The following is a 23495-nucleotide window of genomic DNA, read 5'->3' as shown; positions in this document are numbered from 1 at the left end:
GAGAAATCCCAGAGAAAGGGGAGAGGAACAAAAAGTAACCTGAGAATGGGCAAGAGGAGAGCAGGGCTGCCCAGGAGCCGCGGTGTTTGCTCCTGGGGTGGGTCTGAGTGCAGTTCCTGGAGGAATAAAAATCGAATTCCTGGTAGGGCTGGGTGTGTTGACAGTCTGGAGAGTCAGTGACCTGACCTGCTCCATCCCTGCCCCGTGTCTGCTGCCTCATCCCCCTTTTCTGCAAGCACAGGGGGAATATTTGCTTCGTGTTCCAGCTGTGTTTTGTCTAAAATGTCTCTGTGCCACTCAAACAGCAGCTTTTGGGTTTTTGCAGCCACTTGTCCCTTGTGGTGGGGTGAGGGGGGCACTGCAGCCTAGTTCCATTCCTGGGAAAATGGGTTTATGTTGGGTTTTTTTGTTTGTTTGTTTTTTTATTTCAGTGGAAAACCACGTCACTGCCCCACCATTTCTGTCCGTGTGCAGCAGCCCTGGGGCTGCTAACAAACTTGGCAACAGCTGCTTCTGCAAAATATTAACCAAAGCCCACCAAAAGCACATCAGCCTGTGTTTGCAGACGGCAAGAGTGAGGTCAGCCTGGTGGCACACAGGGGACAGCTGTGACACCCATCCTGCACAGCTGGCCTGGGTTAACTCTGCTGTCCCCAGGTGGTGACAGAGCCCAGCCCTGCTCCAGATCCTGCAGCTCCTTCCCAGGCTGAGCCAACTTCCAGCTGGATCTGCCTCCCTGGGGACCCTGGGGTGTGGTTCCCTTCCTGTGGGAACCTGAGCTTGGTTCAGCTTCAGGTGTTTGAAGCCATCTCTGGGTGATTCCTGCTGCTCCTGGCTCCTTCCAGCCCAGGGAAATCCATCCTCACCACTGCAATGTTTCACAAACCTGCTGCCAGATAAACCCGAGCCTTTTTGCCCTTTCCCTGCTGATGAGGAGGGGGTTTATTCCTCACCCTCTGCAAGGAAAGACTCTCCACGCTTCCACTTTTTCCCTGCAGGGTAAACAGACTCAGCCTGCTGCTGCCACCTCTGGAATTGTCCCTGCTTGAGCCACTGCAGTCCTGCCCCTTGGAGCCAGAGGATGGAGTCCTGCAGGTTGATGTGCTGCCTTCTGTTGGTTGGATTTTGTCCCCTTTGCAGTCAGCAGACCAGAAGCCCTCTGCTCCCCTCCTGTGGGACCCCTCAGCTGGGATTCAGGGCTGATCCCCAGCCCTGGCAGCTGCTCCTGGCAGGCACAGCCCAGCCCCATCTGCCCTGAGAGGCAGCAGCCCTGCAGGTGTGAGCACACAGCCAAAAATGCACCCTGCCTTTTCCACCTCCTGCCTTTTCCACCTCCTGCCCCTCGCCTGCAGGATGCAGCAGCCCTGCAGGGAGGTGCTTCCCAGCACTTGGCTGCATTTTTCCACATCCAAGGTGTGTGTGGATTAAGCCAGAGCACAGCTGTAGGTACAGGCAACACCTCCCTGTGTGTTTTTTGGGGTTTTTTTTGCCACCCATTTCTTCTCCATGCTTGGAGTGAAACCCTGTGTAAGCAAACTGCAGCACAATCCCTGCTCCCAGGCTGGAGCTCTGCCCAGGGCTCGAGTGTTAGCAGCTCTCAGGGTCACTTTCCCCCCACACATCTCATTTTCTTTAAAGCCTCAAACACGGGAGGCATGCTTAGTGAGGAATATCCAGCCCCCAGTTCAAGCTCCTCTGGATGGTTTTAGTCTCTTGGGCTGGCTGCAAAAAAAAAAACCCAGAGACTCTTCTTTGTGAACTCCACAGAGCCAAAAAAACAAGGAGGCAAAGAATAAAGTGTCCCTTATTTCTGTTGAAACTCTCTGAGAAAAAGCCTTGGAGGCAGCAGCACTGCCCACACCCCTCAGAGGCAGCCATGGCTGGGATAACTCCTGGCCAGGAGCAGTGCAGGGGTCAGAACATTCCCAACAACCCCAAGCTCTGTGTTGGCTGGAGCCTTCCTCCTCCTCCTCCTCTTGCAGAGGGTGCTCCTGACCCCCACCTGTCCCACCACAGGGGCTGCAGAGAGCGTTGGCGTCCTGCCCTCAGGAGCTGTTTTTGAGCACAAAACCAGCTCCCATCCCATCCCCATCCCATTATCCCATCCCATTATCCCATCCCCATCCCATCCCATCTTTCCCTGGCCACAGGGGCAGAGTGGGGCCCGCTGGAGCATTCCCAGCTGATCCCCCTGGCTATTTTTAAACCCCATCCTCATTCCTGTCCTTTGTACCCAAATGTGGCACAAAGGATGAGCCACATCCATCCCCCCAAGCCCCCCACTCTCAGCTCAACCAAAGGCAGCAGCCCTGTCCCCTGCTGCTGTGGCCTTGGGGACTGGGAACTCGCCCCATCCATGGGGGTGGCTGTTCCCAGCCCCTTTTCTCCAGCCCCACTTGCTGCTGGAGGTGTTGGGGAGGGCAGGGCTCTGCCCCTTTGTGCTGTGGGAGCAGGGAATGTGAGTGGGGGTATAAATATCCAGGGAGATTAATGCTCCCCAGCACCCTGCCCCGGCAGCCAGGCTGAGTGTCACCCACAGCCCACATTCCCTTTCTCTCCGCTCCCCAGCTGCCTCTCCTGTTTCCAGCCTCGAGTTCACCATCTCTGCTGGCAGCACTTTGATTTCATTCCTCCCTCCACCCCCTCCCCGTTCCCCTCTTGAACAGGAGGGAATAATGGAGCCTTTGTTGGGTGGCTGCGACACAGGCACGGAGCAAGGGGGCAAGGGGCTGAGCACAGCCTCCTGCCTGGATTATGGCATTCCTGCACCACGGCTCAGGAAAAGTCAATCCTGCACCCCGTGGTGTCTAAAGGGACCCAGGGCTTGCTGACAGCCGTGAAAAATCCCAGATGAGTGGGAAAAAAAAAACCTCTTCACGCCCGCTGCCGACTTCCCCCACTTTTATGTAAATTAATATTATCAGGTCCTTGGGTTTGGGCTCTGTACAGATATATACAAACAGGAAACTGCTCCATATTTACATCATTAAGTTAATTAGGCTCTGTAAAATAAGCACAGGTCCCACATTAGTGCCCTCTGTAGAGACAGCAGAGGTGAGCTCACGTCCTGGGCGCGGGCACACTGACAGTGTAATGTACACTAACCATCACCCCCAGGCAGGGCACTGGGCACAGCTGATCCAGGCAAAACCACCCCAGGCCGGCCTTCCCTGCCCTCCAGAGCCCGGCAGGGAGATGCTGGTCCCTGCTGGGGCAGCACCATGTGTGTAATGTACACTACAGCGCTCTGTGGGCCCCGTGCAAGGCACGGGACGGGCACAGACCCCGAGTTCGAGGCAGTGGATGCTCCCCACGGCTCCTCCAGCACCTGCAGTGGCACCAGGCTGTGCCAGCCCGGAGGGGACGAGCCCCTGGCGAGCCCCAGGGTGAGCAGCCAGACCCAGCCCGGGTCACACGATGCTGGCCAGTTCTGTGTTGTCCGACTCCGAGCTGCTGTTGCTCTCCTCCCTGCGGGAAAATGTTGGGAATGAGGCATGGATTAACCCCCAGCAGCACGGTAATATCTGCCCTGAGGAACAGGAGCTTCCCAGAGGGATATCAGCACCTCCTGCAGCCCCCACACAAGCGGCTGGGGCGGGTTCCTGCTGATCTCCCAGCACTTCACACCATCCCTCTGGAAGCTGGGATTGGGAAAACAAGTCAGCCCTTTGCTCACGCCACCACCCACGAGACCTGGAGGATTCCTGGATGAGTCCCAATGTGTCCCAACCCGTCTGATCCTGCCCCCACACACACCCCCACGGGCTGTGCTTGCTGCCTGACACTCACCTTAAATCCTGCAGGGCTTTCTTGTTTTTGCTCCGCTTTTCCTCGTCGATGGGATACAGCTTGAAGAGCAGCAGGCTCAGCAAGATCAGCCCCACGGGCACAGCAGACACCAACATCTTCAGGGTGAAGTTCACCTGGCCAGGCTGGGAGCAGCCCCGGGTCTGGTACCCTGCGAAGCTGTGGGCAGAAAGGCACCTTCAGACAAAGGAGACGGGGTTTGCAGGGGCTGAACTGCTCCCTGAGGGGAGAGTTTTGGGGAAATAATCAGATTTAGAGCCCACCAGCCCCCTTCCAGAGGCTGGGAAGTGCCTCCTTCCCTGGCCTCCCCTCAGCTCCCACGCAGGAACTCACTCCAGGCTGAGCGTGGAGATGCCCAGGGAGACCCCAGCAGTGAACTTGGTGAAGAAGACATAGAAGGAGAAGAAGATGGCCTCGTGGCCATGGGAGCTGGGGTGCTGCAGCTTGAAGTCATCGATGACATCTGGCAGCATGGACCTGTGCGGAGAGAGGCATGGTGACCACCTCCTCTCTGCTGAGAGCATTTCCCCCAGGAACCCCACCTGGGGCTGCAAACACTGCAAAAAAAAAACCCTCCTGGGGGTTTTAACCCCTCTGGAAGCCCCCAGCCCAGCCCCTCACACTCACCAGGGCAGGAGGAAGGCGGCTGCCACGCTGATGCCGGCGGCGACGGCCACCACGTAGGTGACAAAGAGGTTACTGTCCAGGACAACCACGGCGATGAGGAAGGGGATGGCAGACTGCAGAGGGGGCAGAGACCACGTTGGCATCCCCAGAGCCTGGCCTAGACCCCCTGGTTTTATTCCCTCCCACATATCCCAGCCCTCCAGGGAAGCAGAGGTGCAGTGGCCCTCCCTGAGCCCCACACACACCCAGGACAGCACAAACAGCAGCAGGAGGGACAGGCACCGTTAGCAGCAGCCCCTGCCCAGCTCTGTGCTCTTTTGGGGGATCTCTGCTCATGCCATGTGGTAAAGACCATCCCCACATGCACCCCACAGCTGAGGGGACACTCACTGAGATGCCCACGTAGACAGCAGTCTTCTTCCCAAAACGGGTCAGGAACCACTGCCAGAAGGGAATGGTCAAGGTGGCCGAGAGCTGTGGGAATAGAGAAGGGTCCTGGTGTTGGCTCCTGTCCCCTGGCAAGGCCTCCTCCCAGCAAGGAACAGCTCCTGGCAAGGCCTCTCCCATCCCAATTCCAGCACCTGTGGTTGCCACGTGCTCCGGGACTGGCACAGAGCCACACGCGGTGTGTGGGGCCACCTCCTCCCCCGGAGCTGAGCCCTGGCACCACACCTGCCCCGACAGAGGGAGGATCTGGCTCAATCCTCGCTGCTGGGAAGGGACCTGACCTTGTCACCTGCCCCCAGCGTGGCCAGGAGCCAGGCTCTGCGGCCACCACGGCCCCTCGGTCCTTTCCACCCCGGTGAGGAGAGGGTGGGAAGTGCTTCCAGGAATGAGGCAAGCTGCAAAGAGCTCTCAGGGAACTGTTTTGCTCCATGCTCCTGGCAGCAAACACTGAGATCCTTTTCTCAAAGCAGGGAGGGCAGGGAGACAAGTGGCAGGATTTGGACAAAAGGCCCCCATGGCTCCTGGTGTCCCCCATCTGTGCCCTTGTTCACACAGGAGAACAAAGGCCCCTTTGCAGGACATTTGGCAGCTTCTTCTCCCTCCCCGTGTCCCAGGGCACCCCTGATCATTGTCCCCATGTGCCTGGCCCTCCCCTCAGCCCATGCCAGCACCCCCTGGACCCCACCACAGCCCCAGCCCCCGAGGGCTGCAGGGCAGGGCCGTACCCACCATGATGGCCAGGAGAATGTTCTGGAACTCGTTGCGGAAGCCCAGGGTGTAGGTGCAGAAGAGGGCGAAGTTTCCCTCCAGCAGCTGTGGAAAAGGCAGGCAGGGCTCAGGGGGGACAGCCGGCCACCCCAGGGGTGACACATCTGTCCTCACACGGCCGCACCCCCAGCGCGGGCAGGGGAAGAAAGCGGCCACTGACCGAGGGCATGAGGCCACATCCTCCTCTGGCTCATCCCCCACGGGCTCCCAGCCCCTGGGATCACCCCACACTGCTGCTCCCTGTCCCCACCCCCAGGGATTGTCCCCACACTGCTGCTCCCTGTCCCCAGCCCCTGGGATCGTCCCCACACTGCTGCTCCCTGTCCCCAGCCCCTGGGATCGTCCCCACACTGCTGCTCCCTGTTCCCAGCCCCTGGGATCACCCCACACTGCTGCTCCCTGTCCCCAGCCCCTGGGATCGTCCCCACACTGCTGCTCCCTGTCCCCAGCCCCTGGGATCACCCCCACACTGCTGCTCCCTGTCCCCAGCCCCTGGGATCACCCCACACTGCTGCTCCCTGTCCCCAGCCCCTGGGATCACCCCACACTGCTGCTCCCTGTCCCCAGCCCTGCCAGCTCACCATGAAGGCCAGCGAGGTGAAGAGGAAGCCGGCGATGAGCTTGATGTAGGGCCCGTGGTTCATCACCAGCTTCAGCCCCTGGAAGAAGGAGACAGGCTCGTCCGACTGCAGCTCAGAGGCCTCTGGGGAGCAGAGATCAGCCCAGAGTTAGAGCCCACCCAGAACAGCCCCATCCCACTGCTCAGCGCCCTCCACAACCCCTGCCCACCCACCCAAGGGAGTCAGGGCAGCCCCTGCCCTCACCCGGGGGTCCCTCAGCCCCATGAGCAGCTGATTCCCCCAGGACAGGCAGGGAGAGGGAAGGACAGAAGTTTGGATATCACATCCCCCCCGGGATGCCCTGCTTGGCACTGGCAAGCTTGGCCAGCCAAAATTGGGTGAGATAAAGGTTATCTAACAGACCCCAGAGGTGCTCTGGCCTCCTGCAGCACCTCCCCAGACCCAGAGCTCAGCTCCACTTGCTTCTCTTCGGGGAGACCCAACAAATGAGGGGCCAAAAGCTGGGCCAGGCTCCAGGAGAGGAAGGAACAGCAGCATTTCCAGAAGCATTCCCCAGCACTGCAGCCCCTCTCCAGCCTCACCTCTCCTCTCCCTCACGCCCAGCAGCAGGATGAGGGCACAGAGGATGTAGAGCCCCCCGATGACCCCCGCAGCGATCATGTAGGCGTTCCTCTGTGCAAGAGAGGGAGCAGCACTCAGGGAAGGGGCTCAGCCCTGCCTCAGGGAAGGGGCTCCCCCCTGCCCTCAGGGCTGCACACATCAGGGGACCCCCAGCTTACGGTGTCTGTGAGAGACCCGGGGTCGTGGGTCATGTTCAGCTCCTCCATGGCCACCGAGGAGTTGGTCAAGCCGAAGAAGAAAGGGCTCCCAACACATGGAGTGTCCACTTTGCCAACGATCTGGCCCTGGATGGCAGTGCCCAGCACGGTGCCCAGCACCTCCACGGTCATTCCTGGAGGGAGAGGCCAAGCAGGGCTGAGCACAGCCCGTGTCCACCCCAGAGCATCCCCAGCTGGGATTCACTGCCCTTCCCGGGGAGAAATGAGCCAGCTGTGCTGCAGATGCCTCCAAATCCTCCAGGGGGGAGGAAGAGGGGGAGGAAGAGGGGGAGGAAGAGGGGAGCTCTTACGGTAGGCAGTGGCCGAGTCCCGCTCGCTCTGCTCCCTGCTGATGAACATGGTCAGTGCTGAGTAAGGCACGTGGAAGCACTGCAATGGCACAAGGAGAATTGGCTCAGGGAGGATGGCACAGCCCGAGGGACCTGGGGCAAGGTGGTTTCTGCCTCAGGGACTGGCAGCCTCCCTGCCAGGCGTGAGCAGAGCCTGACTCACCGTCACGAGGGTCTGGAAGGCACAGTAGAAGACAAGGTACCACATCACTTGTCCTGTGGAGATGTCTGGCACAAACCAGATGAGGAAGTAGGAGATGATGGCGAAAGGGGTGGAGAACATGATCCTTTGAGAGAACAAAGTGTCAGCCTTGTGGGCATGGCCTGAGCAGCCCAGCTCTCCCTGCTCCCACACATCCCGTGAGCTCAGGCATCTGATCTGGGGGCTCCTGATTGCCCCAAGGCTGATCCAAACCAGCTGGAGGCAGCAGCTCAGGTGTTACAGGGTCTGAAGAGCTGATTCAGAGTTCCAGGGAAGAGCTTTCCTTGCACTAACAGATGTGTTTCCTTCCACAGAAGCGACTGATCTGCTCTTGCCTTGGGCTTCCACCCCCAGTCCCGACCTCTCCCCTGGGCAGCACTGCTGTGTTCAGCTGGATGTAATCACCCCTCTCACCCTGGCAAGGGCTGGGGAACAGCCAGGCAGCTCAGCTGTGCTCCCCAGCAGCCAAAAACCTCTCACCAGCTTGGCTTTGCTGCCAAGGCCCCCCCAAGCCCTGGTCCTGGGGTCAGCCCTGCTCTGCTGGCAGCACTGGAGCAAATCAGAGGCCAGCAGCAGGCTGCCTCCTTCCTCCACCTCTGCCCAGCCTTCCAGAGCTGCGGGAGCAGGGACATGGGATGCAAAATGCAACAGAGGACCAGAGGGGACTGCTCAAGTGCTGGGCCTTGGCAGCAACTCCTGCAGGATCTGCCAGCAAGGGCATCTGCCCTCGTCATCCCGTGGATCTCATAACCCCTGTCCTGCTGCGGGACAGCCAGGGCACAGCTCTGCCCTGCCCCAGCACCCCGGGGACACCACAGGCACCCAGAGCCCCCCATCCCTCAGGGGAGGAGGGAAGTGCTGAGGTTAGACCCACATCTGTTTAGGAGATGGATTTTGCTGGGGATTTGTGAGCACCCTGCGCTCCACAAACCCCAGGACAGGGGCTGTGAGGTCCTGGAGCGAATCCAGCAGAACTGGACATGGGACAGAGCCACTCACAGCCTGGGCTGGCCCTTCCCTGCCAGGATACAGCGAGATCTTTCCGTCTGGGCTGACGTACAGGACACAAAGCTCAAACTGAAAGTCGGGAAGAGCGAGAAACTCCACGGAAGGAGAGCAGCGACAGAGGCTGCACAGGACCCAACACATGCACATTTTTCTGCACCCACGTCACCCCGTTGGGGAAGGAAGGGGGGAGGAAAGCGCCGAGCAGCTCCAGCCCCTCCTCTCCGCTGCTTATCTGCGCTCCCATACGCGGAGCCGAGGGGAACACGGAGCCAAATGTTGAATGAAAGCGGCGGAACAGAACCGCGTCACGCTCTCGCCATCGCACGAGCGTCACACGGACCCGTTTCCCCTCAGCACTGGGCAGCTGAGCCTCGGCCAGGGCTGACCACAGCTCCTGGCAGGCAGGAGTGACTGAGAGTAACCCCTGACCCAGGGCGAGGTGATTAAGGAGCTCGGAGGCAGCGGTGACGTGCCCTGGCCTCATTGGCCCTGCTGCATGGTGTGTTCCTTTGTGCAGCTCGCACGCCCCTTCCCAGCCAGCCTGAGCCGCTGGCAAACGGCTGCTGGCCCGCCATGAGGTCAAAGCCAGGGGTTCCTCACTCCCAGACACCTCAAGGAAAAGTTCAGTCAGCGGGAAGTCCGCTGTGGTCAAGGAAATGCGGATCCCAGCTCGGCGCTGGGGACTGAGTGACGTCCACGAGGCTGGTGGGGAAGGAGGAAGCAGACAGCCAACGAGCTGGTGGGAGGAAATGCGCCAAAAAGGTTTCAAACAGGGAGGACTGAAATGGGGAGAGGTGGTGGCCCCCAGGGAAGGTGTCCTCTCCCTTCTGAGGAACTGCAACAGCCACAAGCTTTGTGCTGGAGCCTAACCCTAACCCTAACCCTCACAGACGGCGGGGTCACCTCGCAGGTGTTGGGGTTGGGGTCAGGCAGCAGCCTTGAGACCACCCCAGTGCCTGCAGCTCCTGCCTGTGCACACAGGGAAACTGAGGCAGCGCCAGCAGCAACGCAGAGCCAGAAAAACCTGGGTTAAGAGGTTTAAAATCAGCTCAACTCCATCCAAATGGGGCTCGGCGGGCAGCCCTTGAGCCATGCACAATAGCAGCGAGGGGCCCAGCACAAGCAGAAACTCTGGCTAATTTTAACGAAGCTGCTCAGAGGAATGCGCGGCCACTTCAGTCCCACCCCCTGCCTGGAGATTAGGGCCAGCGGAGCCACCCCTGTGGCCGTCCCACACAGCCCAGCCAGCCCTGAGCTAATCTCCGGACCCCAGACCCTGCTGCAGGCAGGGAGAAGCTATTTCAGGCCATGTGTGTGGAGCTTGCCTTCAACAACTGCCTGCTGCTGCTGCTGCTGCTGCTGCTGCTGCCCAGAGCTATTCCAGGAAAGCCAGGAAGCAGAGGGTATAATTGTGTGGGGGGAAAGCACCGTGTCCCTCCAGCTCCACTCCCCCCATACCCACCCTGGCTGTATCTCAGCCATCCCACAGGCACACGAGGTTATTTTGGCCACCCCATCCCCGCTCAGGCATTAATGCTCCGCATCCCGTGCAGCAACAGGTGCTCAGGGATGTCCTAAGCCTGCCCTGGGTGCAGACACGAGCCATTTTGGGGCTCCCAAAGCCCATCCCATCTGCTCCCGAGGGCAGAGGGAGGTGTGGAGACTCCCAGATCCAGGACAGCTGTCTGCCCGCCCAGGGAGCATCCTCGTGACTGTCAGCCAGCGCTTCCACCACCACAGATCTGCCACACACACACCCCTGACCCTTCTCCCTGTGGCTGTGGTGCCACCTGCTCTGGCTGTCACCACAGCCAGGGCTCTGCAGCCACCACAGGAACAAAGTCCACCATCGGTGGCAGGGACATTGGAGTTTGCAGGTGCGGTGACATTGAGGTCAGCCAGGCTCAGAGCAAGAGGCACAAGCTTGAGGCCACCCAGCTGTTGGTGGCACCTGGAGCTTTTTGGCGCTCTTGGCACCACACCTGGGTGAGCCAGGGCATCAGCACATCCTGCCCTGCATGCCTCAAGGCTGACTGGAAGAGCTGTTGCCACATCAGGCAGGGAATTCAGGGCGCTGCCGGCAGCTCTTACCAGGGCATCAGGCGGCCGAAGCGGGTCCAGGAGGTTTTGCTGATGAAGAATCCCACCATGGGGTCCGTGATGGCATCCCACGCTCGTCCCGCAAACAGGATGATGGAGGCATAGAAAGCGTCCACCTGCAGGAGGAGGAACTTGTGTCAGGACATGCAAACCCCCGGAGCTGCCAGCCACCCTTCCTGAGCCCCCCCAACCATTTAGGAGCAGTCCCTCCGTCTCTCCCCCTCGTTCAGAGGGATTTGAGACTCCCAGCACTTCCGAGCGTGGAATTCCCACATCTCAGAGCCCCCAAATCCAGCACAAGGGAGCCCAGGGGTTTTTCCCCTCCGTGTTTCACACCGACCCAGCACACTGAAGCTCTGTAGGACGGCTCCTGTGCTCCCCAAAACCACCCCCACCACCCCGCTTCGCCCCGCACAACACGCGTGGGACCGGCCCGGGGGGCAGCCGCATCCCCCGTGGGTCGGGGCTCAGCTCCATCCCCGGGGCCAAGCGGCACCGGGAGCTCCGGGGACCCGCATCCCCCATCCCGGCCGTACCTGCGCCACGTCCAGGAGGTAGATCTGGAGGAAGAAGCCGAGGGCGCAGCCCGTGATCTGGTACGGAGCCCCTCCGACGGCGTAGCACAACTTGCTGCACACCGACAGCCGCTCGCGGCTCTCCTGCAACGGGACGGGCGTTCAGCGAGCCCGGGGAGCGCCCCCCGCCCCACCCCGGGACCCCCCGGTGTGCCCCGGGGCTCACCCTGCGCCGGTGCTGGCGGAGCGCGGGCGGCAGGAGCCCCCCGGCCCCGGGCCGCAGGAGCCCCCCGGCCCCGGGCCGCTCCGCGCCGCCGCCCCCGGCCATGCCGTGCGCGATGAATGGGCCGAGCCGCCGCCGCACGCCCTTGTACCGGGAGACCCGCCCCGAGCTGGGCTGCACCGGCCCGCCCCCGCCCGCCTCCGCCTCCTCCTCCTCCTCCTCCTTCTTCTTCTCATTCTCCTCCTCCTCCTTCTTCTCCTCCTCCTCCTCCTCCTTCTCCTTCTCCTTCTCCTTCTCCTTCTCCTTCTCCTTCTCCTTCTCCTTCTCCTTCTCCTTCTCCTTCTCCTTCTCCTTCTCCTTCTCCTTCTCCTTCTCCCTCTTCTTCTTCTCCTCCTCCTCCAACTTCTCCTCCTCCTCCTTCTTCTTCTCCTCCTCCTCCTTCTCCTTCTTCTTCTCCTCCTCCTCCTTCTCCTCCTTCTCCTTCTCCTCCTCCTCCTTCTCCTTCTCCTCCTCCTCCTTCTTCTTCTTCACCTCCTCCTTCTCCTCATCCTCCTTCTCCTCCTCCTTCTTCTTCTCCTCCTCCTCCTTCTTCTTCTCCTCCTCCTTCTCCTCCTCCTCCTCCTTCTCCCTCTTCTTCTTCTCCTGCTCCTCCAACTTCTCCTCCTCCTCCTCCTCCTTCTCCTCCTCCTTCTTCTCCTCCTTCTCCTCCTCATCCTCCTCCTCCTCCTCCTTCTTCTTCTCCTCCTCCTCCTTCGGTCCCGGCCCTTCCCGCCGGTGCTTTCCTCACCTCTCCTCTGTGAGGCCACAACTCCTCGGTGGCCATGGAGGAGCTGAACATGACCCACGACCCCGGGTCTCTCACAGACACCGTAAGCTGGGGGTCCCCTGATGTGTGCAGCCCTGAGGGCAGGGGGGAGCCCCTTCCCTGAGGCAGGGCTGAGCCCCTTCCCTGAGTGCTGCTCCCTCTCTTGCACAGAGGAACGCCTACATGATCGCTGCGGGGGTCATCGGGGGGCTCTACATCCTCTGTGCCCTCATCCTGCTGCTGGGCGTGAGGGAGAGGAGAGGTGAGGCTGGAGAGGGGCTGCAGTGCTGGGGAATGCTTCTGGAAATGCTGCTGTTCCTTCCTCTCCTGGAGCCTGGCCGAGCTTTTGGCCCCTCATTTGGTCCCTCCATTCCCCCATTCTTCACCTCTCATCCCCCCCGCTCCATCCCTGCCCTCCATCCCTCAGAATCGCAGCACGGTTGGGGTTGGAAGGGGCCTTACAGCCCATCTCATGCCGCCTCCCGTCCTCCCTGGCCTTGAGCACTTCCAGGGATGGAGCATCCAGCACCTCTCTGGGCAACCTGTGCCAATGCCCCATCCCCCTCATGGTTAAAAACTGTCTGTATATCGCACTGAAATCTCCCCTTTTTCAGTTTAAACCATCACCCCGTGTCCTGTCACTGCTAAAAAGGGTGCAGGGGACACTCACAGTGTCCCCCTCGCTGGATGGCCACATGGACCTCGGTCCCAGCCCCTCTCAGCTGCTCCGGGTGCCACACGAACACGCCCAGACCCGTGTCAGTGTCCTGTCACTGCAGTGACAGCCACCAGCTGCCCTTGGCTCAGGCCACCAGGGTTCAAAGATTGCCCTGAGACGAGGCTGTGGAGCAGGGCAGAGCCAAGAGGGCCAGCGTGGCACCAGTGCCATGCCCTGAGTGCCACCCAGAGCTGGGCATGGGGGTGGGAACAGGCAGGGAGATCAGCACACCCACGTGTGCTCATCTCTCAGGTTCTGCTGCATCCCAAAGTCTGGCATTCAGATTCTGGGATGCAGCAGAACCTGAGAGATGAGCACACGTGGGTGGGTGGGTGGCCCAGCAGCTCCAGGCACTCCCAGTTTTCGGGACACTGAGCTGGTGTCACCACTGACTCAGTTCCTGGCCCCTTGTACACCTGCAGTGGGTTCTCCTGGCACTGTCTTGTGTCACAGGGATGCCACCCCTGGGCCTGTGTGAGGCTTCAGGGTGTCCAAATCAGTGACACAAAATACCTCGAAACAAGAGAGGAGTGAGTGGATAAAGTCTCCTTTTTTCTCAGGGAAAATCTCTCGCCCAGGAGCAGAGGGGACTCCTGTGGTGGCACTTGACCATGCTCTGGGGACCAGACACCCCAGTGTGTGTGACCCCAGAACCATTACTCTGTTCCCTTTGTCCTGGGGGCTCCTCAGCTCCTGGGAATGCTTTTGGCATTCCTGTCCTTGAGCAGAGCTGCCTCCTGGGCAAACAGGGCTTTAGGGGAACAAAGAGAGGCCTTTGAGTCAGAGATTGTGCAGAAAGAGCCCAGATAGGGGAACCCAGCCTTGCATACGAAGAGGAGAAGTAGATGGAGCAGGATTTCCCTGGATTAGGAGGATTTTTCTCCCCCAGATCTGGTATTGCACAATTTCTGCTGAGGGATTTGAGCCCTTCCTCCCCAGCAGATGCTCTGGGGGATCCTCATGGTGATGAACGACCCACCAAGGGCTGATCCCAGTGGGGATGTCCCTGCAGCAGCTCCTGCCAAGCCTGGGGACTCCAGGGACCCGCAGGTGGTTGGGGTTGGGCCACTCACAGGGTCACCCTGGTCACCAGAACCACTTCAGTGACACTAGACCAGCCTGGCCTCCACATCCCCCAGCTGGGGACACCACTGGGGCCTCTTGAGGGATGGGACACAAATGCTGGCCCTGGGGACATGGAAGGAGGGGGACTCCAGTGCAGGATGGGGACTCCAGTGCAGGATGCCACCCCTCCTGCCACCCACACCTCCCGCTGTCACACATCCGGCACAGCCTGGAGCAGGAGCTGAGCAAGTGTGAGAACACCCGAAACCAGACAGCCCTGCCAGGCTGGGCCAGCCCGGACAGGGAACGTGGGCTTGGGGGACAACAGCAGAGAGGTGACCCCAGAGCTCCTGGGGGACCACAGACCTGCTCGAGCAGACAGCACAGAGCTTCTGCAGGGCTCAGGGCACCTCCTGCTGTCCGACAGGGAGTGACAGTGACAAAACGAGTGAGGGGGCAGCGGGGCAGGGAGCAGCGGTGCATTTTGCTCTCCTTTTCTCTGTACTCTCCCTGTCAGCTTTTAGTGCTGTTCCTGCAGCCCAAAGGGGTTTGGGGTGGCATTCTGCAAACCTCCAGCCAGACTCTGTGCCTGCTGCCCAACAGCTTCTCGGGGACAAAGGGGACTCATTGCAGGGTTACACGTGGCGTGTCACAAGGCAGAGGGGGACGAGATGGGGCCAGGATGCGTTGGCACAGCCTCTGCTCCCTCTCTGAGCATCCCAGGCTCCCACGGGCATGGCAGAGCGGCTCCAAGGCTGCGGTGGGATGGGGACAGCCAGAGGCAGAGCCCAGGACAGGCCTGAGACACCTGCCAGGCTCTGGGCTCTGGAGCTTCAAAGCCCAGCCCTGCTGGAAGCGGGGATCCAAAGGGCACAGGGCCACCAGGAGCTGCCCTTGCATCATCTGTGGAGCCGTGCCAGCCACCCCAGCTCCTGTGGGGCTGTGCCAGCACCGGGGGGCAACCAGGGCGACATCTGGGTCGCTGTGCCAGCACCCTGCAGCTGTGGGCACGGCCAGGGTTATGCTGCCCCTCTGTCGCTGTCACCGCAGCCCCCGGGGCTGTCACCCACCCTGTTTGCACAGCCGGTGGCTCTCGGAAGGGGACGTGGCCGAGCGCTACAGGCTGGAGGAGGGTGCGCTCCTGCCGGGGCAGTGCCAGCCGTGTTGTCCCCAGCCACGGCCACTTGTCACTGCAGGTGTTGGGACAGCAAAATCCGTGGGGCAGCTCAGCCTCTGCCCTCAGTGCGGGGCGGTTTGTTTCCTAAGGGGGAAGAGAGGGCTTCAGGGAGGGAGAAGGACACACCGGGACACACCGGGACACACCGGGACACACCGGGACACGCCACCCGCTTGGGGACCGCGGGACAGCCGCCAGCCCAGCGCCCGCTCCCAGCCCTGCTCCTCTGCTCGCCCGGTGCCCGCTGGCAATGGGGAAACTGAGGCACGGAGTGATGGGCAGCGCTGTCCCCCGGGCGGGCGGTGTCACCCGCGCGTCCCCGTCCCCGCCGCCCACGGACGCTGCTCCCGGGGCCGGCAGGTGGCGCCCCGCGCCCGCCGGTGGCGGCGGACCGGGCCCGGGACCGGGGGGGACCGGCGGGGACCGGGGGGGACCGGGGGGAGCTGTGCTGGACCGGACCGGGCTGGACTGGGCTACACTGGGCTGAGTGCACTGGGCTGGACTGGGCTGTGCTGGTCCGTGCAGAGCATTGCGGTGCTGGGCTGTACTGGGCTATACTGGGCTGCACTGGGCTGTGCTGGGCTGCACTGGGCTAGACTGGTCACTGCGCTGGGCTGCGCTGGGCTGCACTGGGCTGAACTGGGCTGGACTGGGCTGGACTGGGCTGTGCTGGGCTATACTGGGCTAGACTGGTCACTGCGCTGGGCTGCACTGGGCTGCACTGGGCTGGACTGGGCTGGACCGGTCACTGCACTGGGCTGTACTGGGCTGCACTGGGCTAGACTGGTCACTGCACTGGGCTACACTGGTCACTGCACTGAGCTGCACTGGGCTGCACTGGGCTGCACTGGGCTGGATTGGGCTGTACTGGGCTGCGCTGGGCTGGACTGGTCACTGCACTGGGCTGCACTGGGCTGTGCTGGGCTATACTGGGCTAGACTGGTCACTGCGCTGGGCTGCACTGGGCTGCACTGGGCTGGACTGGTCACTGCACTGGGTTGTACTGGGCTGGACTGGGCTGGACTGGTCACTGCACTGGGCTGTACTGGGCTGCACTCTGGGCTAGACTGGTCTCTGCACTGGGCTGGACTGGGCCGCACTGGGTTAGACTGGTCACTGCACTGGGCTGCACTGGGCTGCACTGGGCTGTACTGGGCTAGACTGGTCACTGCACTGGGCTGTACTGGGCTGGACTGGGCTGGACTGGGCTGAACTGGGCTAGACTGGTCACTGCACTGGGCTAGACTGGTCACTGCACTGGGCTGCACTGGGCTGGACTGGGCTAGACTGGTCACTGCACTGGGCTGGACTGGTCTCTGCACTGGGCTGCACTGGGCCAGTTTCCTCCCTCCAGGGCCGGTGCTGCACCCCGGCATCTCCCAGTCCCCCCGGGGCTGGTGGCTGGGGCAGGTCCCGTGGCCTCATCCACAGCGAGGGAAGCGAGGAGGGTGCTGGGGCTGAAGCGGGTTCACACACACTGTGAGGAGAATCTCTTGGTTCAGGGTGCACTTTGTACCTCTGTGTGCGTGTGTGTGTAAGAATTAAGTGCAGGAGGGAAAGCTCCACTGTGTTTTCACAACATTTATTGCCCTTTCTAGGAGGAACTTGCACAGCATCCTGTGCTGCATGGGCAAAATGCTGCTGGGGGGGCTGTGTGTGTCCCAGACACCCCAACTTCCCTCTGGCTCCTGACATCCCCAGGGGCTCCCGACCCTTCCACGGCCCTTCCTCTGTGCACAGACCTTATTCCTCGTGAGCACTGTGCCCCTCAGCCCTGTTTTTTGGGTATCCCCGCAGCCCCTCCTTATTTCAGCTGTTTTTTTTGCTGGAGTTGGTGTCTTGCAGGGGGGAAATTCCCCCAGCTGGGCCCGTGAGGGTTTTGGGAAGGAGTGGGGATGTCTCCATGTGGCATTCTGAGCAGGACACAAACATGAAGTGACCCCACTGCTGCCCAGTGCCACAGCCACTCTCCTGCCCGTGGTGTCACTGTCCGGTGTGAGCTGGGTAGCCCAACAGGAGCTGGGGGGACAGCCCAGCAGATGAAAAAGAGCCTCAAAAATCATCCGACAGTAGATGATGCCTCCTCGTGTCTTGTCCCCTGTTCTCCAGTTGGCTTTGCCCTCGTCCCCAGCCTGGTGGCACCGCTGCGTGTCCCTCCTCAGTGCTTGCAGAGGGGGTCCCCCCAAACCCTGCCCCTCCCGGGGGGCCAAGGACGGTGCTGGGAGCCCCCGGGGGCAGCGAGGAGCCCCCAGCCCAGCGCTGCCGGTCCAGAAGCCCGTGAGCATCCCCGGTAGCGACACCGGGGACCCCCCCTCACCGTGTCCCCCCTCACCGTGTCCCCCCCTCACCGTGTCCCCCCGGGGGGCGGGGCACGGGGGACACGACCACGCCCTTTATGCAAATCTTTGCACGGCGATTGGCGGGGGCGGGGCCGGGCTCCGCGGCCGGGCTATAAAAGCGGGGGAACAATGCGCCGGTGGTCCCGGCTCGGGGGCTGGCGCCGGGGTGGGGGTCCCCCCTCATCCCTGGGGCTGCCCCTCTCCTGAGCGCCCGTTCTTGTCTCGGTAGCCCCCTTTCCCCGTGTCGAGATGGAGTTCGACTCGTACCAGCACTACTTCTACGATCACGACGCCCAGGAGGATTTCCACCGCTCCACGGCGCCCAGCGAGGACATCTGGAAGAAGTTCGAGCTGGTCCCCACGCCCCCGCTGTCCCCGCTGGGCAGTCCCGGGGAGAAGGGGTGCTGCTCGGCGGCGGAGGAGCGCCCGGGATGGCTCTCCCGGTACTGCCTCGCCGGGGAAGAGCCGGAGTATCTCATAGGGACGGGGCAGATCTTCGGGAACCTGAGCGCTTTCATCCTCAAGGATTGCATGTGGAGCGGTTTTTCGGCGCGGGAGAGACTGGAGAAGGCGATGACCGAGAAACTTTCCACGGGCACGCAGAGAGCCACCTCGCACAAACCATCCTTCGCGCAGGATTTTGGCTTCAGCAGCTCCGTCAGCGAGTGCGTGGATCCCGCTGCCGTCTTCCTTTGCCCGCTGGCCGAGAGCAAGATCCCCGCATCCTCGGGATCCGAGGGCCAGAGCGATTCCGGTAAGGGATGGAGCCGCTCCGCCGCCGAGCTGCCAGCTGCCCCCAGCCTGGCTGGAGCCCGGCGTGGGGAACACGCGTGTCCACACATGTGTGTGCAGGGAGCCTCCCAGCCGGGCTGCGCCTTTGTTGAGACTCCAAGCGAGCCCCGGTCCCGGCCCCACGAACAAAGCGGGCTCGGCTGTTCCCCTTTCCCGCGGGATTTCTGCTCGGGAAGCCCCTGTCCCTCTCGGGAGGGTGCGTGGGCCTCCCTCCGGCTGTTGCGTGGGACTCTGGTGGTCCCTTTCCCTCGTCCCAGCCCCACAGAAACCTCGTGGGAAGGTTGAAGGGCAAGTTTGCATCTCACCCTGCGAAGTTTGGGGCTTTGAGCGCTGCACAGCGCTCTGCCGCCGGCTCGCCAATTCGGCTGCTCCCGATTCTTCCTCCCACGGCCCACCCGGGACGGGCTTCCCTCGGGACAAAAGGCAAAATATGCCCTGGGGACAGCAGGTTTGGGAGCAGCGGCGTGTCCCCCGAGGCGCTGGCTCGGTAGGACGGGCAGGAACAGCCGCCCCGGTTTGGCGTGGCCCAGCCCAGCCGCGGGGCACGTCTGCCCGTCCCGCGTGGGGTGTGCGCGGGTGTTTGGACGCGGAAACCTCCGAACCGCCCCCCTCCCCCCGGCCAAGGGCAGAGTGGTGCCGCTGCCCCGCATCTTTCCAATCTCACGCCAATTTTCGGTGTTATTTGCAAACACCCTGCGGCTCTGCACAACCCCCCCGCGTGTTCCCGTGCGTTGTTCCCCTCGCTCCCACGGAGCCCGGGAGGTGACTCGGCTGCCGTGGGAGCGCTGACGCGGTGCCGTGACCCCGTTAATAAATCTGCCGGTGGCCGCCACCTGCGCCGGTGAGTCACGGCGCGGGGCTTAATGCCATTAGTAGCCCGGGGACTGTAAGCCAGGTCGCGGGCGCTAAGAGGCTTAAGGCGAATGTGCGGGAGCCGCGGGGATGCCGGTGGGGTCCCGGTGCCGCGGGGGTCCCGGAGGGGTCCGGCCGCGCCACGTGGGCGCCGAACAAAAAGCAACAGATTGCAAACAATGAGAGGGGCAGCGCTGATGGACAGGAGCGCGGACCAATGGGATGGCGGAACGGCAGGCCGGACCCGTGGGACAGCCAATGGGCGGCTGCGGGGGGCGGGGCTAGGCGGGCAGAGTTTTTTATTAATGAGCGTGTGTGTGTACGGGGCCGAGACCGCGTGGGTTGTGACACCGATTAATGCGTGTCCCCCGCCCACGAGCTCCACTATCGGGGGGTCTGGGCTTCCTGGGCTGAACCCCAAAGCCTGGAGGGGTTGAGGTATCGGCTGGGGCCACTGTCAGAAACCCACTGGCCCCCTCAGGCGAGTGGGGCCAGGCCCACGATGCTGGTGGGGGTTTGAGCACCTCGAGGGACCTTTAGCAAGGGGCTGTGTTTTCTCCCAAAGCTTAGGAAAAAAGTTGGAGGCTCATCCCCTAAAGTGAGAGCGATCGTGGCGGATGTGACTGTAGCCTGCTCACCTCGCTGTCCCCAAAGCCAGCTCCCTGCCACTGGGCTTTGCTGGGACGGGACAACTGCAGTGCCAACAGGCAGAATGGGGCCAATTCTGCTTTATTTAGGTCTTTCTGTTTCTGGGCTTGAGATGCCTTTGAGGTTCAGTGTCTGCTGTAGGGACCTCTTCACCTCTCCCTGCCTCCCTGCACAGTGGGGGATTGTCCCCTCCGTCCCCGGGAAGCCGGGGCTGAATGGGCTTTATCACTTGTGAAAAGTAGCAAGTCACCGAGGTGGGAAGCTGCAGCCAAGGGGAACAAAGGGTACTTCTGCCCTTATATCCCTCATTTACAATTCCAATGGGCCATGAAAGCGCCCGACCGGGATGAACTTTGGAACTAGGCTGTCCCAGCATCCTGCTCCTCCAGTTCACCCCCACCTCGCAGGAGGGCTCGGGTGTTTCTTTCCTGATGATCCTTTATGATGAACACATGTTGCTCCTGGTGCTGAAGTGAGGCGGAAGTAAAACCTCCCAGTCCATTTTTGGGGGACCAGGCACATGAAACAGGGAGGGAATTCCACTCCTTCCCACGTGATGGTATTGAAGGGGCACTTAAATCACTCAAAACCTTCTGGAGGTCGCAGAGTTTACAGTGCATGAGCAATCTTTAGTGGGGACCCCCAGAGAGGTGACAAAGGGTGACTGAGCGTTCCCAGCTGATGGAGATTTGTTCTTTCTTTTCCACGAGAGCAGAAGGCGAAGAGATCGACGTGGTGACCGTGGACAAGAGACAATCTCTCGGCCTGAGGAAGCCGGTCACCATCACGCTCCGTGCCGACCCCCTGGACCCCTGCATGAAGCGCTTCCACATCTCCGTGCACCAGCAGCAGCACAACTACGCCGCCCGCTCTCCGCCGGACCCCTGTCCCCCACCCGAGTCCCCCCAGCAGCACCAGGAGGAGGACGAGCCCCCCAACACCGTGGAGCCGACCCCTGCCGTGACCTCGCCTGAGCCCGGCTTGCCAAAACCCGGCGGCAGCCCCGGCTCGGACAGCGAGGACGTGGCCAAGAGGAAAAACCACAACTACCTGGAGCGCAAGCGGCGCAACGACCTGCGCTCGCGTTTCCTGGCCCTGCGGGACCAGGTGCCCGGGCTCGCCGGCTGCCCCAAGACCCCCAAAGTGGTGATCCTGAGCAAATCCTCCGAGTACCTGCAGTCCCTCATCAGCGCCGAGAAGAGGATGGCCGCTGAGAAGCGGCAGCTGCAGCTGCGCCAGACCCAGCTGCTCAAAAGGATTGCTCACCTCAAGGGCCACTAGCACCCCGTGTGCCCCCCGACCCTGGTCCCCACAAACCCCCCAGCTCCTTCTCAATTTGCACATTTTTTAAAAATTTTTTTGGTTGCTTGTCGAACTGTTGGCCCCGTGGGCTGGAGCACGTGGCAGTGGGAATGGGTCCGGAGCGGAGACCCCAACAGCATCACATCATACCTGGGGTTGGTTTCTGGCACTGGGTATTCCAAAATGTCTCTTATCTGTGCTGTGAAGCTTCCTCAGTGACTGCTCCAGTTCAAGAGCTCAAATTTATTGCCCCTCCCCAGCAGCCCCTGCACTGCTCTACTGCTCTCTGCCGTTTTCCACCAACAGCATCGCTGGGAGCTACCCCTGGGCATCCAGCTCGCCCTAAAAATCCCAAGCAACCACGTCTGCCTTGGCTCCTGGAAGCAGGCAGGCTCTGATCCCAGCACAGGATGGCAGGATGTGCCTCTCACTGGGATGAGCAGCACCCCGTGGGCAATCCCCTTGCTCGGCTGGACCGTACCTCACTTCCTCGTGTCACTTCACGCAGTAGCTGGTCCTGGAGTTTATGTTCTAGAAACTGCTGCTGTAACTGCGAGTCTTATACTGGAGCCTGTGTTTTTATACTGTATTTTTGTACCACTTTTTGAGAAGTATTGGTAAAGAGTTTGCTTTTTTATATATATATAAATATATAAAAACTTTTTTTTTTTTTTTAAGTGGGATTTCCTGCTGTGGGGGAGGGCTCAGTCCTGCTGCACTTTAGGGAGATCAGGAAGGGGCTGGCTCCTGCTGGACCCTTGAGCTGAGTCCTCGCAGAGGCCATTCACCCCCTTGCAGCTCTCCAAACCACCCATTTGCAATAACAGGGGATTTTATTTCCCTTTTCCCATCCTTGTGACCCCTTTTCCCACCCTTGTGAGTTCTCCTTCACCAGCAGCCACTTAAAATCCCCAGAGAAGCTTTGGGCTTTGCAGGGGGCTGCTCTGCCTTCCCTGTCTGTGCCCTCCTGCTGCCCAGTCTGTGGGTGGCAGAGTCCCCTGTCCCCTCCCAGGGGTGCTGGCAGGGTGGCACCCTGGGGTCCCTGCTGACCTGCTGAGAACTGTTAGAGTTTAACACTGATTGGATTTAGCACTTTCTTCATTACCTCATACTTCATAAATAAATAAGTTTGCAACAGCCTGGGTTGGCTTTTTCCATGCAGTTGGCCGTGGGTTTCCATGCATCACCTTGGTGCTCCTGGGGGGGGGCTGCTCTGGGTTTTGGGGTATCCTGGGCATGAATAAAAATTAATTAATTAATCTTTTTTGCCCCAGGGCTCAGCTGCACCAAGACTGAGCTCTCTGTCCTGATTTTCTCCCAGCACTAGAAGTTGTGGTGGTGGGGCCAGGGAAATGAATCACCTGGATTATTTTTCCTCCTTTTAAGTGGTTTTAGTGGCAAGGAAGGGCAGAGAGCCCAGGCTGGGCTGGGAGAAGGCTTTGATGTAACTGTAAACCCCCCTAATGGGGGTTTGGGGCAGGGAGTGTGGGGTGATCGCTGCCCCACAGGTCAGGGGCTGGGGCTGTGTCTGGCAGTAACCCTATAGGGAGGGGGGAATGCAATCCACTGGCTTCCAGAGAGCTCCACATCCCAGACCTGCCAAGTGGGTGAAATTATATATACGTGTGTTCTCCCTGCTGCCCCCAAACCTGACACGTTTGGGTTTCCTTTGTCCTGGCAGCAGAAGTCTTACTCTAAATGCAGGAGGGATGTGGGATCATGTTACTGCTGAGGAGCCAGGAGCTGCTGCTGGAGCTCAAACCAGCCTTAAATATCAACGGTGCCACCCCAAAAAACACCCATCCCTTGGGTTCCAGCAGCGTTTCATGCTCTGTGTTGCATCACACGGTGTCACAGCCCTTCAGAGCTGCATTAAAAGGTGCTCCCATGACCCACAGCTTAACCAGGGAGCAGGGTGACCTAAATCTGACACCTCGCCCATGCGCAGGAGACACAGCTTGTTTTTGTTGTGGTTTTGTGACACTCGCAGTCTGGTGTCTTTTCTCAGCTCAAGGTGACCCTCCCGAGAAGGTTTTTAGCAAATTGGGTTTTTTCTTTTTGTGCTGAAGGTACGTAGGAAGTTTAAAACATTAATTATGTTTCTTGGAAGTGATGAGCAGATCCACGAGTGGGAGATGTCCCCAAAACCCAAATCAAACTGAAGAACCAATTTGCAGCTTGTAAACACCTTTAAATTTCCCTGCCCAAAGCCTGCATTCATGTGTATCTACCTGAAACTTCCTCGGTTACTGGAGCACGTGTCTCCTCTCATATTGTCACGGTCAGATGAGGGAAGGAGACTGACAGCGCTATAAAGTGAAGAAAATAAGCACACAGGGCTTTCCTTCTCA

The 23495-nt window shown here is 60.7% G+C and overlaps 2 protein-coding genes across 2 annotated transcripts; one reads left to right on the top strand and one right to left on the bottom strand.

Annotated features, from left to right (window-relative positions):
- Positions 1 to 2884: 2884 nt before the first annotated feature.
- Positions 2885 to 11613, bottom strand: MFSD2A (MFSD2 lysolipid transporter A, lysophospholipid). The gene is made up of 14 exons (XM_030290515.4): positions 11450 to 11613; positions 11245 to 11367; positions 10700 to 10824; positions 7562 to 7685; positions 7360 to 7438; positions 7010 to 7182; positions 6812 to 6902; positions 6231 to 6352; positions 5611 to 5694; positions 4825 to 4908; positions 4435 to 4547; positions 4141 to 4284; positions 3790 to 3966; positions 2885 to 3468 (listed from the first exon to the last, which is right to left on the bottom strand). The coding sequence occupies exons 1-14, from the start codon at positions 11549 to 11551 to the stop codon at positions 3411 to 3413; spliced, it is 1599 nt and encodes a 532-aa protein (XP_030146375.4). The 5' UTR covers positions 11552 to 11613; the 3' UTR covers positions 2885 to 3410.
- Positions 11614 to 17685: 6072 nt separating this feature from the next.
- MYCL (MYCL proto-oncogene, bHLH transcription factor) lies at positions 17686 to 22282 on the top strand. The gene is made up of 2 exons (XM_002193343.5): positions 17686 to 18304; positions 20558 to 22282. Exons 1-2 carry the CDS (start codon positions 17800 to 17802, stop codon positions 21121 to 21123), a joined length of 1071 nt encoding a protein of 356 aa, XP_002193379.5. The 5' UTR covers positions 17686 to 17799; the 3' UTR covers positions 21124 to 22282.
- Positions 22283 to 23495: the final 1213 nt, after the last annotated feature.

The sequence above is a fragment of the Taeniopygia guttata genome, chromosome 23 (assembly GCF_048771995.1).
Source record: "Taeniopygia guttata chromosome 23, bTaeGut7.mat, whole genome shotgun sequence".
Classification (NCBI taxonomy): Eukaryota; Metazoa; Chordata; class Aves; order Passeriformes; family Estrildidae; genus Taeniopygia; species Taeniopygia guttata.
This window is presented reverse-complemented; position numbering and strand designations above follow the sequence as displayed.

Bases quoted from the DNA above. Each gene is read 5' to 3' on its own strand.
- MYCL (XM_002193343.5), top strand. From the start codon at position 17,800: ATGGAGTTCGACTCGTACCAGCACTACTTCTACGATCACGACGCCCAG. The intron at 18,305-20,557 runs GTAAGGGATGGA...CCACGAGAGCAG, and splicing joins CGAGGGCCAGAGCGATTCCG to AAGGCGAAGAGATCGACGTG.
- MFSD2A (XM_030290515.4), bottom strand. From the start codon at position 11,551: ATGGCCGGGGGCGGCGGCGCGGAGCGGCCCGGGGCCGGGGGGCTCCTG. The intron at 4,909-5,610 runs GTGGGTACGGCC...CTATTCCCACAG, and splicing joins ACATTCTCCTGGCCATCATG to CTCTCGGCCACCTTGACCAT. The intron at 4,285-4,434 runs GTGAGTGTGAGG...CTCTCCGCACAG, and splicing joins GCCGCCTTCCTCCTGCCCTG to GTCCATGCTGCCAGATGTCA.